This window comes from Lynx rufus, unplaced genomic scaffold (assembly GCF_022079265.1).
Source record: "Lynx rufus isolate CCGP_SWC_20201006 ecotype Redwood Valley unplaced genomic scaffold, mLynRuf1.p SCAF_3, whole genome shotgun sequence".
Lineage (NCBI taxonomy): Eukaryota > Metazoa > Chordata > Mammalia > Carnivora > Felidae > Lynx > Lynx rufus.
This window is the reverse complement of record NW_025814845.1, coordinates 185,378,793-185,399,192: the sequence shown is the minus strand read 5'-3', so window position 1 is coordinate 185,399,192 and position 20,400 is coordinate 185,378,793. Positions and strand designations below refer to the sequence as shown.

The 20,400-nt window shown below is 46.0% G+C and overlaps 1 protein-coding gene across 2 annotated transcripts in view; it reads right to left on the bottom strand.

Annotated features, from left to right (window-relative positions):
* Positions 1-11,847: 11,847 nt before the first annotated feature.
* The window catches only part of FAT1 (FAT atypical cadherin 1), a 117,470-nt gene continuing 108,917 nt past the window's right edge, over positions 11,848-20,400 (bottom strand). Inside the window, exons 24-28 of one of the 2 annotated variants that reach the window (XM_047091661.1) lie at positions 19,023-19,654; positions 18,060-18,197; positions 15,639-15,698; positions 13,563-13,598; positions 11,848-12,708 (exon numbers count right to left, since the gene is read on the bottom strand). In XM_047091661.1, the coding sequence (XP_046947617.1) occupies positions 12,080-12,708; positions 13,563-13,598; positions 15,639-15,698; positions 18,060-18,197; positions 19,023-19,654 (1,495 nt within the window). In that variant the 3' untranslated portion in view covers positions 11,848-12,079. The remainder of the gene's footprint in view (positions 12,709-13,562; positions 13,599-15,638; positions 15,699-18,059; positions 18,198-19,022; positions 19,655-20,400) is intronic. The other variant, XM_047091662.1, reaches the window with a different exon arrangement.

Below are 20,400 nucleotides of genomic sequence, written 5' to 3'. Positions count from 1 at the left end.
CAGCAGTTTGCCCTGTGCCCCCACTCCTTTTATGGAACCAGGTAGAGTTGCTGATTTTCCATCTTTTATAGGTTTTTACTTGATGTTAGAACGGAGCGGTGACTTCTAAGCTCATTATATGCTGGAAGTGAATAAGGATTTACAAAAATAATTTATTATGACCAAATGGGGTTAATTGCAGAAACTTAGGTGTGTAGAGTATTAAAATATGTTAATAAGGGGCGCCTGGGTGGCGCAGTCGGTTAAGCGTCCGACTTCAGCCAGGTCCTGATCTCGCGGTCCGTGAGTTCGAGCCCCGCGTCAGGCTCTGGGCTGATGGCTCAGAGCCTGGAGCCTGTTTCCAATTCTGTGTCTCCCTCTCTCTCTGCCCCTCCCCCGTTCATGCTCTGTCTCTCTCTGTCCCCCAAAAAATAAATAAACATTGAAAAAAAAATTAAAAAAAAAATAAAATATGTTAATATAAGTTACCATATTGATAAATCAAAGGAGATAAACTACATGATTATCTTAACACAGGCTAAAATGGTATTTAAAAATTCCCTGTTCATTCCCAATTTGGTAAAGTTTCCATAAACTTTAATGAGAATGGACACCATAAAATATTTCAAAATAATGTTTATCGTAGACTCAAAAGAGAAATAGTAGAGTTGTTTTCCTCTAAGTTGAGCAGAAGAGGGAGTGCCTGCTAATGACATGCCTATTTAGCATTGTACTGGATGGTTCTGATGATGAAATGAGATTAAAAAGAGAAAAAAGTAAAACTCAACATTTGCAGACGATAGGAGTGTATGTACTTTGTTAAATGACAGGAAAAATGAAATAGTACCCATAATAGAAGATCTGATATATAACAGCAATCCATGTAAAGTTACTGGGAACTGGCTTAATCAGCAGTATGCAGGCCAATGTGTAAAATTCTTTTAAAAACCTCAAAACTTTGCTAAGACGCATGAAAGAAAACACAAAGGGAAAGACACAGTGTTCCTGGACTGACATCTTGAAAATGAATGTCCCTTACGCTTTTTGCCAGCCAACAAAAAGACCAATAGAGATTTTTAAAAATGATGAAATTCCTTGAAACCAAGTGTAGCAAAAAAGGATTTGAATGAGGGGGAGAGGGTGTGAGTTGCCAGTATTAAAATGTACATTAAAAGTCACGATAACTGAAAGAGTGTGAGCGTTGTCGATAATTGAAGATCACGTAAGACATAGGTTTGATGAAGTTAACATTTCACATCAGTGGGGGAGGATTATATTACGAAAACAAAGATTCACTGTAAGAAAATTTAAGTAAAGACTAGGGGCGCCTGGGTGGCTCAGTCGGTTAAGCGTCCGACTTCGGCTCAGGTCACGATCTCGCGGTTTGTGAGTTCGAGCCCCGCGTCGGGCTCTGTGCTGACAGCTCAGAGCCTGGAGCCTCTTCAGATTCTGTGTCTCCCTCTCTCTCTGCCCTTCCCCCACTCATGCTGTCTCTCTCTCTCTCAAAAATAAATAAACAATAAAAAATTTTAAAAAATGTAAGTAAAAAATGTAGATACATATTTATGTAACCTTGGTGAGAAGAACTCTCTGACGTGGAAAACAAGAGAAGACAGAAAATACTCATAACCGTAGAAGGAACAGTAGTAGCTACCATTTGCTGCACAGTATCATGGTCCAGCTCTCGTAAAAGTATCCTCTGTGCGTTACCTTCCACGATCTGCTAGGGGTCCTAAAAGCTGGGGCATTTCTAGTATTATATGTATGAGAAACATACACGAATGGCTCCGAAAGGTCAAGTGGTGCACCAAAGGCACGCAGCTAATAAGGGGCAGAAGCAGGATTTGTACTTTCCCCTCTTTGATTCCAAAGCATCGACCCTCGTTACTGAGCTACGGTAGTGTTTCTCAGTCATGACAGATTTGTCTGCACGAAGGTTAAAAGTTCTTGTATTTTAAAAAATGCCATAAATAAGTAAAAGCTAGATAGACCGTGGAAATGGTTTGCAACATATCAAAGTATTAATGGCCTTGATTATATGCAGAATTTTTTCAGAAAAGAAAAATGATAGACATATATTTAAAGGACATAATTAAAGAATTAAAAACTAAAAACATATGCAACCTGTTTTTTTTTATTAAAATTTTTTTTAACGTTTATTATTTTTTTTATTTTCTTTAAATTTTTTTTTCAACGTTTATTTATTTTTGGGACAGAGAGAGACAGAGCATGAACGGGGGAGGGGCAGAGAGAGAGGGAGATACAGAATCGGAAACAGGCTCCAGGCTCTGAGCCATCAGCCCAGAGCCCGATGCGGGGCTCGAACTCACGGACCGCGAGATCGTGACCTGAGCCGAAGTCGGACGCTTAACTGACTGAGCCACCCAGGCGCCCTGCAACCTCTGTTTTAGAAAACAAAAATGAGAAGTATGGGCACTTACCATTCCAGCTGTCACTTTTGAAAACAGTACGAGAAATCACTAGTACTAAGTGTGATCAAAACAATACTAAAATGTGAGGAAAAGCATTCCTGTGCACTACCTATAAGTCTTAAAACTGCATACCCTTTGACCCAGTAATGGCACTGTTAGAAAATAATTGGACACATGTTCAGATGTGAATGGACATGGGGTTGTTTGTCCCAGCATTGTTTGTGGTATTTAAAACCTAACCCTCAGGGCACCTTAGTGGCTCAGTCAGCTAAGTATGTGACTTCGGTTGAGGTCATGATCTCGTGGTTCGTGGATTTGAGCCCCGCGTCGGGCTCTGTGCTGACAGCTCAGAGCCCGGAGCCCGCTTCGGATTCTGTGTCTCCCTCTCTCCCTCTGCCCCTTCCCCACTCGCTCTCTGTCTCCCTCTCGCTCTCTGCCTACCCCCCCCCCCCGACTTGTGTGCACACGCTCTCTCAAAAAGAAACATTTTAATAAAATAAAAAAGAAACCTAAACCTCCTATAATTGGGTCTTTCATAAACTCACGCAATGAACAGATAAATCTAATGGCACAGATGGCCGTCTCTCTCCCACATAGTGGGGGTGCATATGGAAAACCCCCCAGACTTTCTGGCTGGGGATGAGGCAAGGGAAGCTGGGGAACCACGAATAGGCCCAGAATGAGAAATCTCTGATAGGAATGATCCAGAGCAGGGATCATCAGACCCTGATTGCCCCATCAGAAGGCGAGCAGTGTCCGAAACCACACCCATGAGGAGAACACTCACAGCAGCCCCAAAGTCAGGGTCTAACTCAGACTGGAGTGGCCACCCTTCAATCGCGCCCACCGCTCCTTGGAATCCAGCCAATTTTTCCGAGGCTTCCCTCGCTTGGCCTTTCCGGCCTTGACCTTCCCAAGCATCCTTTCAGCCAGTACACCTGGTCTACTCTCCAGCCCATGAACTTTCTCTAGTTCCTCATCGTGTTACCCCCTTCGCCCTGTTTCCCACGTGTGCCTTCTGAATGGAACAACCCTTCTACACCCTCTTCGGGAGTCGCTCTGATCCTCCCGTGAGGCTAGTCCCCACGTGTTGGTTCTGCTTTCCTCCTTTGCACTCCCGCCGTTCACTGCGTCTCCTCTGTCCTATTACCACAAGCCCTACCGTACCTGGTTTCTTGCTGGAATCCCACCACAGGACCGAGGAGCTAGGCTGGTGGCTTGTTCTTGGTCGCACCCCAGGACCGCATGCGGTGTCTGGTGATCAGAAGCCACCGACAGTTATTTGTTGAATAAAATGAGTCAGTGAATCAGTGATTGCCTGTTGGCCTTAAGATAACATAATTTCCATGAAATTATGTCTTTCATCACATTTGGAAACTTCTAATTTATCAGAAAAAAATGGCTATTTGTCAGGCTAATGGGTTTTTAATGCATTTGTCACCCTCAAGTCATGAGACGTTTTCTCCGTATTTCTCCGGTCAATGGCGAGAAGGAGGAAGTGTATTTTTTCACTCAAAGAATTTTTGTGTTGCGTTTTAATAGATTAGTTCATATGGATTTTATCTGCTTGCCTGCTATAAGAAGACCATTACAGTTAGGTGTTCTGGGAGATGTAAAACAACAGAAGAGTTCACATTTTATTTAGGGTATATATACTTGCACTAAACGTACGTGTATCCTAATTTCATGAGCTAAGTATACCATTAAATAATTTTTTGCCATTTGTGTAATTTGCAAGCTCTCATTTTCATACTAATACAGGTGAAATTTTGCTGGCAAGAAGCACATAGTTTATCATATATTTATTATATTCATTATATATAAGAAATATTAGGAATAGTCGAAGGTTTCACGGTGGCGTGTATAAATATGCGTGACAAAAGTAGTAACGTGACTATTACATTTATCACGGTGGTGGTTATAAAATAACCACCGCGTTTTTGTTTTTGTTTTTTGACCCCATGATTTCTGCTGGAAATCTGACTTCTTTTTTTTATTTTTTTTTAAAAAAAATTTTTTTTTTTTTAACGTTTATTTATTTTTGAGACAGAGAGAGACAGAGCATGAACGGGGGGAGGGGCAGAGAGAGAGGGAGACACAGAATCGGAAACAGGCTCCAGGCTCCGAGCCATCAGCCCAGAGCCTGACGCGGGGCTCGAACTCACGGACCGCGAGATCGTGACCTGGCTGAAGTCGGCCGCTTAACCAACTGCGCCACCCAGGCGCCCCCTGACTTCTGACTCAGAGGCCTCACCTGCTGAACCCAGGGGATACAGGCTGGGGACCGTAGGCTGTTTCTGGGGTCTTTGGTGGGCAAGACATAGAAAAATCCCAGTGAATTCATGATCAAGTTCCAAGGTGTGTATTATAATATTTCTAGTAGATGAAGTATAAAGATAGATACAACTTAAAAAATAAAAATAAAAAAGCGAGGCTACTTTTCTCCAAATTGCAGGAATACGTAAGGACTTAGGCAGAAGAGATGGGTGAGGTGCCCCTGGAACAAGAGCGGGAGCCCATTATCAGATGTGCCGAGAAGGCAACGAGGTTGATGCGGAAGAGCAGCAACTCGGTCCGTCAGCGCACAGTGGTGGAGAGGGATTTGTTCTGCAAGTTAAGGTGAGAAACCGCCTCCGTTTGTTTCTCTCAAACTTACTTGCCACGCTTTGAAAAAGTTACTGAACCTAAGAGCTAAGGACCTTAAAACACCTGTTAGTTACTTGTTGTCCTCTAGGGAGAAGGTGTTCCGGTCAAGGGTAAATATTTGAATATGGCCCGCTATCCTCAAATAAAATGAAGATAAAATGGGTGTAAACAAGCAGACACAAGCAAAATTCCCCGTAGCCAGTGGTCGTTAGGAATTTTCCTGCCGGTGAACACAATGGAGTCTTTGTGGAGGCGGTGATGGGCTCAGCGCGCACTCAGGGTGGCACTGAATGGGAGCTTCTCTCGGCAGGGCCAGGACCCCAGCGTAAACACCTCCCTAGGGGCCTCCGCCCCATTGGTCTAAGTCGGAACCCTCCGAGCGAGTATTTGCGGAGCACGTGTGAGAAATGTCAGGAAGTCAGAACACGCGTAACCCAGAAAGCACGATCGTGTGTCCACGAGGGTTCGGCGCGCGAACCAAAACGGCATTGGCAATGGCCGCGAGCGGCGTGGGCCGCCTGCCGGGGAAGGGCACTCGGTCAGCGGAGCTCCCTGCACGTAGATGCTTTCATGGGTGACTCGTGACGGCACAGTGACACAGCCCGGTGTCCCAGGTCCGTTGCTCCCCTTTCCACCTCTGTGGCCGCGTTCACATCTGCAGCCGGGGTCGGGGCGCATCCACCCGGCTCCGGCCGCCGTGCCGCTCACGGTTCCTGTCGCCAGGCACTGGCGCCTCAGCGACCCGCCGGGGAGAAGCCGTGTTCGCTGCGACGTCCTTCACTGCTCATGACCGACAACCGATCCCCTGGGCCCCCAGTTACTGTCACTGCTGAGGTTCTACAGACGAACAGGACAGAGATCACGCCTCTGGAGTTTCGAGTTAACGTGTAGAGAACTCGTAAGTAACTAGGAAGCGTTTCTGATTTTGCTTTCCCGTGACCCCACGCGTGTTAACTCTTCTTTCAGCCACTGACCTGTTCTAGAGCGTTTTCGGAGTTGGGACAAAGAGCGCAGCACCTCATAGTTCAGTTTTTATTAAATAATATGTTGCTGCATCGGCACACAAGCCTCGACCACACTGGAAGTTTTTTCCCGAAGGTCACATGATTGCTCACAAGCGAGTTCTCACTTTTATGAGCCCAGGGGCCAGCAAAGGGTGGACTGAACGAATATTAATGCAACTGAGAAAATCAATTGAACCGAGTGAATGAACGAACGAACGAACGAAGGAATGAGTGAACGGTTGGATGGACAGACGGATGAATGGAGACGAGGGGCGGTGAGTGAAGAGACGCACCCGACCCCGGAAGCACTACTATTTGGACCCCAGGTAAATGCAGAGTATATTTTTGTTACATGCAGCAGGTGGGAAAACAAGACACAGGAAGCTGTAAACTTGACCCTGAACATTCTCCTCTCATTCCTAAGACGGGGGCGGGGGGGGGGGGGGGGGAGGGGGCGGGACTTGATCTTGTTCATCATCCAAACCTGATGCTTCTGGCATTGGCGGACTGGAGTGGATTCTCAGAAACAACTTTTGGGTTAAGGAACAGCAGAAGCGGCACCTTGTGACTCGGCTGCACCCACGTCACACATCCTCCCGTGTGGAACGCATTTAGCAAAAACAACCAAGATCCGAAGACCAAAGCTGCCCTGGATTGGAGGAGGTTGGTCCAGTGACAACAACCTGATCAGGAAGCTTCTTGGAATCGTAGCACCAAGAAAATGAAAACTTGCCTACGATACGTTTTAAAAGGCATCTATTAAATGCCAATTTGAAAACAGGGATGGCGGCGAGGGAGGAAACAGTAACGGCAACGAAAGCATTTGGTGAACGTCTTTGTTCCGAGCTTTGCCGTCTGCCATTTGGTTCGTCTCAGACACGCTGTTCAGAAAGGAGGTCTGTGGGAAGCAGCTTGGAGACCAGAGTCAGGGCTTTGAATTTCAGTCTCAACCCTGATCTTCGGCGTGACATTCGGAAAGTTAGGTTACGCCTGGGTTTCCTGATCGGGAAAGTGGGGCGATAATAAGGAGGGGGGGGGTCCCTGGACGGATTCGAGGAGTTACCAATTGCAGAATGTTTGGCATGGAATGAGCTCTCCTAAGAACACTCGTCCAGACGGTTAGTGTGCATTCCACGTAATTCCTGGGGGACACTTATTAGCCACACCTCCTTTTCAGTTAAGCAGTTGGTTAATGTCATACAGCTAGTAAGTGACAGGGAACACTTTCCGCCTGAGGTCTGTGGTCAAAAGCCAGCAGTCTCCACCTCCCACTGATGCCTGAAGGCACGGGAATTTACAAGTGTACCCTGAGGGCCCATGGCTTTAAAAAAGAGCCCTCCGGTCAGCAGGTTCAACTCCACCTGAAGGTCGCACAGCTCTCTAGGCAGGGGTGGGGACTGTCGGCCAGCGCAGTCACGGAGGCCCCACCTGAGGAAGCCAGGCATCTGCCGGGTGTGGCGGCCAGCGGTCTTGGTGACCAGGATAAACTCTGGTGTCAGACCCCCCCAAGGTCAAATGGGGCTTTACCGCTTGCCTGCTTTGTCGTCATGGACAAATGTCTGTTTCTCTAACATCAACGGCACCGGTAAGAGACGCTCCCAGACGTGATGGTTGCCAAGGATTACGGAGCCAAACGTCACACGACAAAGCGCGGCTCGCTGACCCCAGTGTTCGTTGCTGTCGTTAATCTAGTAGAGAACCAACCTAGGTCTGTCATTCATCGCGAGGCCATCTCCAGAACCACGGCGTGACTCGAAACTATGGCCCAGAAATTAAAGGTAAGACCATGGTTTTCACTGACCTGAGGGTAAATTTCAATTTTGTGAATTTGTGAATTTGTGAATTTCAAATTTGTGAAGTTCCCCATTAGAAGTGAAAACGCAACCTTTGAGATGATTCTTAAGAACACTTTCAATCTGGTAGGAGCTTTTTAGTTGGAGAAACTTTGTGCGTTTTTTAAAGAAATTCGAGAGAGACCCAGAGAGCGTGAGTGGGGAAGGGGCAGAGAGGGAGAGAATCCCAAGCAGGCTCAGTGCTGTCGGTGAAGAGCCTGACAGGGGGCTCGATCCCACGAACTGTGAAACCAGGACCCGAGCCAAAACCAAGAATCGGATGCTTTCACCAACTGAGCCACCCAGGTGCCCTCAACCTTTGTGCATTGTAAACATTTGGCTTAATTGAAATTATGCATGAAATTTTATTTTGTTCCACCCTAACTTAAAGCATCTATTTAAAGTAGAATTACCCTTGAAAGGAGAGGAAAATACTCATTTGAAGTAAATACTTAAAAATGGAAGCCGCAAGAGCATCTCTGAAAAACCTTTGCAGTCCTCATTTGCAGGTGGGCTAATATTCCCAAGTTGGCAAGAAAGTGGAGCTGTGCCCTAACAGGCACGAGGAGGTTGACCCTCCCTCTGGGTGGATGATTTGTGCCTCTTCCCGTACCGTCCCCTTATCCGAAAACTGTTAGGTTTTGAATAGTGAAATGAACTGAAGCAATCATCATTAGACATTTTGAGAATTTATTTTTGAGAGAGAGAAGGCAGAGAGCTGGGGGGTCGGGGGGAGAGGGAGAAAGAGAATCTTAAGCAGGCTCCATGCCTAGCTCGAAGCCCGACGGGGCTCGATCTCACAACCTGAGCTGAAATCAAGAGTCAGACGCTAAAGGACTGAATCACCCAGGTGCCCTGAGAATTTCTTTTTACCCCTGAGGCAACTGGCTAACAGCTCTGGTTTATTTTTCCATTTTAATTGTATAGGATGTATTTTTTATTTTAATATATGAAACTTATTGTCAGATTGATTTCCATACAACACCCGGTGCTCATCCCCAAAGATGCCCTCTTCAATACCCATCACCCACCCTCCCCTCCCTCCCATCAGCCCTCAGTTTGTTCTCAGTTTTTTTTTTTTTTAATTTTTTTTCAACATTTATTTTTATTTTTGGGACAGAGAGAGACAGAGCATGAACGGGGGAGGGGCAGAGAGAGAGGGAGACACAGAATCGGAAACAGGCTCCAGGCTCTGAGCCATCAGCCCAGAGCCCGACGCGGGGCTCGAACTCACGGACCGCGAGATCGTGACCTGGCTGAAGTCGGACGCTTAACCGACTGCGCCACCCAGGCGCCCCTGTTCTCAGTTTTTAAGACTCTCTTATAACAGCTCTGGTTCAGAATCACTGAGTTCCTATGTGTCCTCCCTCCTAGAGACCCTGCACTCGTAGCTCTAAGATCTATTTGGTCCAAATATTACACGTTTTCTGTCTAGCATCATTTGAGAACATAGCTTCTTCCAGGGTCACGCTTTCGTATAGCACGGGGACAAGTGCATTCGTTGCCTAAGTGTTCACACAAACAGGTTTTCTTGGGAAAGAAAATACTTGTCATTCTTTTCAAGTGGCTCATCCCATTTGCAGTAGAGGCAGTAAACTGTTAGTGAGGGAATTAAATTCCGACAAACAACTCTGTCTCAGCCGGCCCACTAACTGCAATTGAACCTAATGCCTCTGAGGAGGAGCAATCAGAAAGTACACCCAATGCTGGTCTGCAAGGGAGCGGCCCACATTGACCTTGAGAAAGTTACTGAGCAGATTCAGTGGGCTGGGCGAGGGTGGGAAAGACCGGAGGCAGCGAACAGGCGTGGGGGGGGGGGGGGGGAGTTTTCCGGGTCTGGCCGCCCACAAACCTCACAGTTACCTTTATAGGAGGTCACTGACAATCGAATCGAAATGAAAGCCGATTTTATGAAGATCCGGTTCTTGACTAGACTTTTATTTTCCACAGCAACAAATTCACAGGAAGAGGAGAGCGAGCAGGATTACCCGGAGTTCTCTCTCCCAAAGCTCCGGTGCACCCAGATGTTGACCTTGTGAGCCCTCCGGGCGGCTGGGAGGAGCCCACGCATCACCTGGGCATCACCTCAGGCGGCCGGCCCCTCTGGGTTCAAGCAGCCTCCTCCCTCATGCTGCCTATACCTTAAAAGTGGGACCAGCTTCTGCATGCGCCATGACAGGGAAAAGACAAGGTAGGGAATTTTTGTCTTTTCATGTAGAATAACCTATGGTAGGTGACCAAAAGAAATGTGTTTTGGGTAAATTCATGAAATAGTCACAAAGTAAAAAAAAATGAAGGCACCTGTTTCAGAAAAAGTAGCAAAGTAAATGGAAATGAACCTCCTAGACCGCTTGGCTCAGCAGTGAATATTGACATCGCCAAAACAATGAAAAGCGTGTTCGTGGATTAATCCAAAAATTATGGTGTAACTCAGTGGGGGTTTTTTAGGTTACATGGCCTTACGCAAACATCACACTCGATAAGCGATTCCTAAAAAATACTAGTGACTCTCGGAACAATATACAGACCCTAACACATGAACAGGAAAATGAGAAAAACAGCTGGGGATTGTAAGTGGTTACAGCAGAGGGTCTGAGTTTGCTGTTTGTTCAATTATACCTATTTTAGCTCTTTTGTTTATACATATACATATATATGTATCATTTGATAAAATGAGGCATTTACTTAAAGGGAAAAAGTATCTTTCTAAAGTTCTAAGAAAGCTTGATTCTTTGTCGTTCATATCACAGTGGTTGGCACACGGTATTTGCTGGATGGATGGATTTCGCTGTTATAAAATACACATGGAAGACTGTTTCTTTTTTTTTTTTTTTTTTAATTTTTTTTTTCAACGTTTATTTATTTTTGGGACAGAGAGAGACACAGCATGAACGGGGGAGGGGCAGAGAGAGAGGGAGACACAGAATCGGAAACAGGTTCCAGGCTCTGAGCCATCAGCCCAGAGCCTGACGCGGGGCTCGAACTCACGGACCGTGAGATCGTGACCTGGCTGAAGTCGGACGCTTCACCGACTGCGCCACCCAGGCGCCCCTGGAAGACTGTTTCTGATAGATGTCCTAGGTGAAGACCATAGAAGCATTTAAATTATAACCATTAACTAGTGAAAGAAATGCATAAAGGAAATCTTTCTTGTAGTTGGCAAATACGTAAAAAGGGTGTGGTTTTATAGTTATACCTGGATTTCGGAGCGGGCTCGAGTAGCCATGTACTGCCACCTAGCGGCTACATCTGTAGGTACAGCCTGGTTGGGCAGGGTCAGGGCCACCAAAAGCCAATGTGGTTTTGTCTTTTCATCCATCCGTCCCTGTCAGTTCGTTAACTGACTCCCAAACAAAAGCATAAATAGGAAAAACAGGCAGTAAAGCTCAAATATTTTATTAATAATTTATTGTCAGTAAGAAAGACTGGCTAATGGTAGTTTTCAGTAAAAACCTTTACAAGACCATCGCATCACAAATATACAGACACTATAAAAACTGTGTCATGATGGTTTTGGTTCTAAACAGGTATGCGGAAGGTCCCCATTACACTTTCCAATAATGAAAAATGTTTATAGTTCTAAAATACAGTCACCCATTTAAGACATGTTCATGTATACAATCTTTCCTCATCCTATGTACAGCTAGAAACGAAGGACTATATTGCAATGTCTTCATGAAATGTCATACCTCAATGGAAAAGGACATATAATGAAACCCTGGTTACACTGAAAAATCAGGGTGCTAGGTAATGACACTAACACCACCAAAATTCGGTCAAAAACAAATGCACAAAAGGTCTTGAAAATCTAGTTAAAACTATGAAAAATCAAATCTGTACAAAACATTTACAAAAAAAAGGGAAATTAAAATAATCAAATCTCTATAAATACATGAATCATGCTAACAAGATGAAAGGACTGATTTTCGTTTCATTATTTTTAACAGACGGATGTAAAATGCAAAAAAGATGTTCAGAAACGGACCTGTCACCCAATTACAGTAGGTTGGGACGCTGGGAATGGCCACCACGCCAGGCGGTGCGTGACTCCGTGCGGCCATGCCCACCCCAGCTCGCCAAAAAAAAAAAAGCGCTTAAGCACTTCTGCAGAAAACGAAGCAGAAGATCGTTTACGGAACGATCTCGGGCTCGTTCAAGTCCAGGCACTTTGGGGGGAGTCGGGGCGTCAGACCTGCGTGTGTTGCTGCGCACCCAGCGGAGGCACTGTCACCTCTTCGAAGTGGCCGTCGTCTCCGCTCTCATAGTCACTCATCATGACCTCAGACTCCACTTCACAGCACGCCGACACATCAGAGCAGGAAGCCGTGGAGGGGAACACAGACAGGGGCATGTTCTCTACGGTGGGGGCTTCAAAGTTTCTTGGATACCCTGGAGGGCAGGGGGCATAGGGTTCTCTACACGGACCGTTGTCACCAGTGCCTGTCTTTTGAGGTTCAGACAGATCGACGGGGTAGAAGTGGGGCAGATACTGATTCAAGTGGAACCTCTGCCGGCTTCTCGATGAAGAACCCAGACTACCAGCAGCGGGCATGTCTCTCGGAGGGTGAATGGATTCGAACTGATCGCTGAACTCCGGAGGTAAGGGGGGCAGTTCGTCTGGCACAGGGAAGTCTTCCGGGGGAGGGGGAAAGTCACTCTCAATGTCGTAACCTCCAGGGTAATAGTCCGTATCGATGGCATTCGGATCTGCCGAGTACAGGGGGGTCTGCTCATCGATAACCTCATAATTGGGGAATTCTTGTATATCCGGCAGAGGAACACTCGGCATCCAATCCGACGTATCCCAGTGATACCCTTGGTAGACAAGAAAACAGATTTCAGTGTCTTTTCTCCCCCAGCGTCTGTTACACTGAGCTCTTTTTCAACGTGCAAAGGCAGTATCTTCGCTTTGAGGGCCTCCCTGCTACCCAGTGACCCAAAGCTCTGCCTCAAAATGGGGCCTCAGAGCTTCCTGTAAGTACCTAACGTTCGAGGAAGCGACACGAGGCTGAAGAGAAGCGGTGTGCTAGCGTCTAGGTTACGTGCACTCTTGCACACGCGATTCCAGTCAGCCCTTCCGCTTTCCTGGTCACAGAGAACCGACTGCTCCCTTAGTTCAGGCTCGGGACACCAGTAAGTAAGTGTAGGCCTTCAAAAAACCCTAAGCAACTCTTTAGAAGAGCCAAGGTGATTTGAAACATGGTAAAATTTAAAAAACCAATTTCCTCTACAATCATATAATGAACTTTATATTAGAGACTGCACGGTGCTCAGCCCTAAGAAAAACGCCGAATTAGGTTAATCTAGGTACCAAAGCATGCCTTCAAATCAAGCAAAATGCAATCAAGCGCTGAAAACCAGAACCCCATCTTTGATAGATTACAACAGTCAGTTTTGTTACTTTCACAAGGCCTAAGGATCACTTTAAAAGGTTCACTCTTCTTTTCAGAAACCTCCCCAGTGGGGGATGCCCCCCTCCCCGAGGATTGCTGAACTCCTCTGCCAGGCAGGCAAGGCAGTACACGTTTCAATGAAGCGCACAAACAGCCCTGCACTTAGTAAGGGCGGCACCCGCGGAGCAGACAAGTGAAGCGAGGCGGGCCCTGGGGTCAGATCTTGACCAGTTTTGTTGAGTGAGTACCAATGAACAACTGGCATGCATCAGTCACCTCTTGATTTGCTGAGGTCAGGAGCAGCCAAAGACTCTTTTGGAGGCAGAGTAGAGAGAAAAGAAAACATTCATAATTAAAACAGAAAGCCGGCTGAAAGGCAATAAAGGTAAGTACACAATACAATACAAACTGTTCATCAAGGCCCAGTCAGCCATGTATCGTGCCTTTAAGCCATCCTCTAGGAGAATTCCAAATGCTCGAGAAATGCACGTAGCACAAATGAAATGGGGCAGGGCAGGGGAGGAAGACACTGATGAACTCTGCCAGGAAATCCAAACATGAGTTTACCTCCTTTTCCATTTTTTCTGGCAATCTGAACCTGAAGGCACACGATTCGGTTAGGAAGAAGTCAAGTCTATAGGCTCTCATCAAGTGTAACTCGATAAGGAGCTTCAACGACACCATGATACTGAGGGATCCCGTGACCCAATCCAAACACATCTAACACTATAGAAGAGACACTTTGCCAGCCCTCACGTGTACATTACCTACAGACGAATTCACAAACCCAGGTGCCCGTGAATCACTAGAAGAAACTCCCTTCAAATCGTGCCTGTTCCGAGTGGGACTTACACACTGACATAGTTCACCTCTCCCGGGAGGCCTCCGGCTGCACTTACTCTGGTCCCCACCCCCAAAACTCAAGCTCGAAGGCAGCGCACGTGGCCCTGGGCAGGGTGCTTACCCTGGCTAAGCTTCAGGTTTTTCTCTTTGAAAGGGGAGTGGAAATCCCTTCACTATGAGGATTAGATCGGAGAATGTAGGTCAAGCCCTAACTCTTAGCTATTGGCAGGATTCTTATTATTGAAAAGTAGTAATCACGGTAGAAACAGGGCCACTTCGGTGCTGTTCTAAACAAAACCAATGCTTCCTATGCATTCTACACTGTTCCTGAACACCCATTTCATCATTTGGAACAAAGAGGATGTGACTGATGGCTTTCTTCTAGGAATTTAAATCAAAAGCTGAAATGAACTAAAAAACGAATCAGCTCGTATTTTAGGCAATGCGTACCTAGAGAATTTTTTTTTAAGTCTCCTAAAAATGTAGCAATTTCTTTTCAAAGAGAAGACCGACAACGTGTTTACTCCACCGGCACTCAATTCTTGACATTGAAGCTAGCATTCAACTTCAAATACCATTTCTTAGATATGCCAAGATATATTTTGCAATGAAGGAGATCCAATGAAAGAACTGTTTTAGGTTCTGCTTTTTAAAACTCCGTCACTACTTTCTGCTTCACCAGGTAAAGACACAGCACCTGTTGTCAGGAAGGTGTGTGTAGGATTCATGGATACCACCAAAACCCCCCATCCGGCCTGCCCCATCACGTCTGGCACAAAACTATCCTCGTCAGCTCCGTCCTGAAAACATCTCCTAGCAAGGAAGATTCCCCTGTGCTTCATGCACTCTGGATCGTCTATTGCTGCAGTTCTCAGAGTAGGATCCTTAGACCAGTAGCATCAGAATGAATGGAGAATGTGTTAGAAAGGAGAATTCTCAGCGCCCAACAATGAGGCTTTTAAACAAGCCCTCTCGGTGATCATCACCTCTAGATGCTCTGATCTGCAGTTTAAAAACTACTAGCTTGTGCAAGTTACATGGGATGACTCAGACTTCAGTGCACTAATAAAGGGCAGACTTTAAGTAATTTTAGGTGGTGATCAATGCCCTTTCTTTTGAACAGAGAGATAAAGCTTCAGATGAACTTTCACTAAACCATATCATGCAAATAATTATTTTCTGCCATGGAAAATTCAGACGTGAAGAGTCAGTTTTAGGTAATTATATAAGCTGTGTCTTAGTGGTATTCCTGCGAAAAGGATCTAAAAAACTCAAGTTGTCAAGATTGAGGGGTCACTTCTGATATCTATATAGATTCACCACGAGGGGCCAAAAGTCACAAAGACATAACATACGTTAGAGTATTTATGGGCATATACACACACCTGCACACACATACCCAACCCCCCCAAAACCACGAATGGTTTTTAAGACACCACAATGGGCGAAAGCACACTAGTCTAGTAGCGGTCGCTATACACAAACACAACACACACACTGTGACTATACCTTCTTCATTCACCGTGTCAACTACAGCGTTGACAAGGTGTATGACAGTCACTATGGAAGCTTGTAAAAAGGTACAAAAGGAGTAAATTAGGAAAACCTTCAGTTAGAAAACAATGCATTAAATAGGATTCCTTGATATTACACAATTTCTACCTCCTAATGTAAAAACACAAAGTGAATACTTTAACAGAACACATAATTATGCATGACTCGTATGCTCTTGCTGTGATAGATCTTAGACATTTTTCTAACCAGGCTACGTATTATTCATCAAATAAGGTAACCACATTATACCACAATTGAAGCAATTTTGTTGCTCTAAGTTTTCTGACTTAGGGATCTAGTCATTGACAAAACAATCCTTATGTGAACATCTCAGGGCAAAAGCGTTCAGATTTAAATAGTAAAATACTTGCTAAGCCAATTTTCTGGGGTTTTTTTAATGAATTCATACATTCCCAGAAAAATTGAGCATTACGTAATACAACAAAATGTGTAATATAAGCACAAAACTGGCTTTAACTCTGTTCTGTGTACGCCCACTCCAAATTACTTATCTCTTTTTGCAGACAGGCTAACAGCTGAGGAGCTAACATACTAGCAGAGAAATGCAAACTGTCTGCTTGGCTGTTTCCTAGGTAAATTCCCTTTTCGTTTGTGTATCAGATTGTGTGAAAGCGTGGATGCCAAGATAAACGTGTGTGTGTGTGTGTGTGTGGCAGACACAATGACGGCCCTCCAAGATGTCCCCATCTAATCCCACGAGCCTGTGAATGAGTTACCGTCCCTGACTTTGCTGGTGTGATTAAAGACCTTGGGAAGATTTTCCCGAATGGCCTATATGAGCCCACTGTATTCTCCACAAAGGTCCTTAAAAGGGCAGAAACTCTCCCGGCTGCAGTTTGAGGGAGCTAGGACTACAGAAGCATGGCCAGGGAGAAGAACGTGGCCTCTAGGAGCTAGAAAAGGTGAGGAAACAGACTGTCCTCTCGAGCCCCCAGTAAAGGCACCCTGACGTTAGCCTACTGACCTGTGTTGGATTTCTAAACTATGGAACGATAAGAGAATACATTTATCTTGTTTTAAGCCACAACATTTGTGGGAACGTGTTAGAAGAGCCTTAGAATTTAAGCAGAGATTCTTAATACGGTCTTTGTGACTGATAATGATTACAATTATGTTAAGGATTAAAATGCAAACACTCCTGGCTCTCACACTGTTTTCTGGCAATTAACTCATAGCTAATGTGACCATACTTTATTAAAAGTATTTAGGAGGTATTAAAAGCAAGGAAGGGGATTAGCAAAATATGACAAAACTCTGAAATGTATTTATGAACAACATAATCTACATAAACTGGCAACACTAATGTTTTAAAGATTAAGCCTAATGATGGAAAGAATTCTATCCCGTTGTCGTTGGTTTGATAAGCAAAGCTAGGTTCATACACTCTGTCTCTGAGGAACAGACACTGTACCTGATATCACACAGAACACGCTAGAAGTCAGAAATGAATGGAGGATGCTTATGGCCATCTTTAGTCTGGAAAAGGACTCCACAACATGTTATGAACCCTATTACTCTGGGTTTAGAAACAATCAAAGAATAATTAGTGGGGTCATTTCTTTCCACCTGTATTTGAAATGTTTAAACACATTACGTTTTTATGCAGGAAAAAAATTAGTCAAACGTACGAATTCTGACATTCAAAAATTTCCACTAACAACGATTTTGTTACTGAATACTGGCAATTTTCTCTACTGGCAAGTGTTACCGTGGTGAAGCTGGTAACACAATTCACCTAGGGAAATCCGAAGATCCCACTGTCAAACTTTCTTCATCAGAAATAGAATCAAACTTACTAGCAATCTCTTAAACTGTGCTCTCAGTCAGTGCGCTCTGATCCAAGCGGGAGCTGGGCCGCAGGGGAGTCGGGGGGAAGAGATGAATAGAACCTTGTAATCCCAAAGGTGCTGCTGGAACAGAACGTTTCCAACCACCCCATCGGGCTCCTCCCGGGGGTGCGAGCGTGAAGGGTGCGGGGGCCGCGCTCAAGATTAAGTTGCTAACAGCGTGCTTTGTTTTTTTTTTTTTTTTTTTCCAGCCCACAAAACCTCTAAAAACATTTACTGTCGTGGAAAAAAGGCCTATATGAAGCGAGCCAATCAGGAAAGATCTTTCAGTGAGGCAGGTGTTCCTCCCCATTTCTGACAAGCGGCTCCTGTCCGCCCGTGAAGGAGGTTTTAACTACGGTCCCCTGCAGGCGTTCATGCAAGCCGTGCGAGGTCCAGGTCACCAGTAGTCCCGAGTGGAACCTGGCCACAGTCGGGGACTCAACAGGGGCACCTGGCGCACCTACCTACGAGGTTGCACATACCAGCCCGCGCTGCCAGCCACGGCGTTTCCGAACGACTTACTCACCATTGTCGTCACACGACTCCGACTGGAAGCTGCTGAGCGACTGCACCTCCGACAGGCTCTCCCGGGCACTGTACGGATGCGAAGGCTTCTCCTCCAGAGGTTTCTTGGAGAGACAGGGATCGAGATCCACTACTTTAGCTGAAAGCAAGAGAGGACAACAGTGAGCTCCGTGAGGGCAAGGCCTCCGGCGCGGTCACTGCTGAATGCTCGCTCCCAGCAGGTAACGCCAGAAGCCCGCCCGACATGGACTTCATATGGGAACGACTGGAAAAAGGAGAAGCATCTGAAAAACAGAACCCCTGCAAGTATCCTTGCAGATTCACAGAACGGAAATTCCCAATGAACCCGCTTGTGGAGACCATTAGTCGACACGGGCATTAGAACTTCCTTTTAGGGGCGCCTGGGTGGACAGCGGGGTCAGCATCTGACCTCCGTTCAGATCACGATCTCACCGTTCGTGAGTCCCAGCCCCACATCAGGTGAGCGCAAGCCCCGCTGTTCTCTCTGCCCCGTGCTGATTTGTGCCCTCTCAAAACTCACACGCACAAAAACCCTTTAAAGAGGTATATAGCATTTTTAAAGCATCAAAAGACAAGTCAGGCCACCACTTTTGACCATATTTAAAAAAATCCTACCATGCAAATGCCCTTCCTAATTTGTCATAAAAAGCCCTCAGAATCATACTTGAGAACCTATATCCATTACAATAATGGAATGCTCTCTTCTGAATATTAATACGAACAGGACTAGACTCAATTCCTTGATTAACGTAACATCACAGCCACAGCGCTCAGCCCCGGAAGGTTTTTCAAATCCTACTAAAGGTCTTCAGAGGCTGAGCCTATCTGTCACTGCCAGAGGCTCCCCACATTGCGAATGGAGCCACCAGAATCTCTGGCAGCATTTACAAGGTCACTGTTGAGCTTAGTGACATTTTACTCAGATGGAAAAAACCGCTCTTACTATCATAGTCGAAGTCCCAGCTGGGCTTTTGTATGGAGTCGCTGTCAGAAGGGGAGTTGGAAGGTGGTGGGGGAGGCAAGTTCGGGGCCACGCTGCAGACGGCCACTGCCTTCCGGTGTCCGTGCACAGACTCGGGGTTAAAGGTGCTGAATTCAGGATGCTCTGGGATAGCAGATCCCTCAAAGGAATTGCGGTCAAGGTTGTTCCTGGAGTCACTTGGAATGCTTGGAGTGTAGGATATAGGACGGACGGGCACCTGGGGTGGGATGTCGGAGTAAATGTTCTTATTTAGCTTTGAATCGAAATATGGTCTCTGCAAGAAAGCTGTGGTTGGTCCCAAGTGCTTGTCTTCAGGTTCGGCCTGGTGCTTCTTCTTCCGACTCATCATCTTGCGGCAGAGGACGAACACCACCGCCAGTAAGAATATGCCGGTTACAAAGACGAGAATTCCTATTCCTTCAGCCAGTCCGATGTTCCACGGCGTGGACACGTACTGATTGGGGGCAGCGTCCTCACAGTGCTTCCCCCTATAGTCGTGGCTGCAGTTACAGTGGTAGGAGCCGTGCGTGTTCTCGCAGAGGGCTCCGTTGCGGCAGGGGCTGGCAGCGCATTCGTCAATGTCACTCTGGCACCTGCAGGGAGGACAGACACGAGCAACGGAAGTCAGAATACGCCTGGCCTGCCACTCCCACGGAAGGACGGCACCCAAACAGAGAGCAAAATCTGTAACTCCCAAAAACACACAGCTGACAACAGTGATCCCAACAAAAACCCTTCGGGGTAACTGATCACGTGATCCTATATGCGGTACCTGTGGGAGATAAACATTATGTCAAGCCGTATTCAAACGCTACTCTTCTAGGATCCCACAGCTGACTAAAGCAAACTCACAGACTGAGCTGAGTGCACCAGTTTGTTGCAGATTCTTTAAGAAAGTGAATTTTGATAAATGGTATGCCGGAAACTGTTCTAATATGCGAGCCTCAATTTCGAAGGAGATGTTCCTGCTTGGAAAGATAACAGTTTCCTAAGACATGTGAAAGGTCAGCAAACAGTTGGGGCACCTGGGGGGCTCAGGTGATTAAGCATCAGGGGCTCTTGGTTTTGGTTCACGATCTCATGGTTCATGAGCTCGAGCCCTATATCAGGCTCTGCACTCACAGCACACAGCCTGCTTGGGATTCTCTCCCTCTCTCTGCTCCTGCCCCACTTGTGCTCTGTCTCTATCAAAATAAACACATTTAAGAAAAAAGCAAACTAAAAATGTTTCTCTTGTGGAAAACCTGCCAAAGCCCATCACCTGACCTAACACTTCACATGCCACTGTGTCCCCTCTGCCTTTCCAAATGGGGGCCCTGGGAGGATGCACCTGACACTT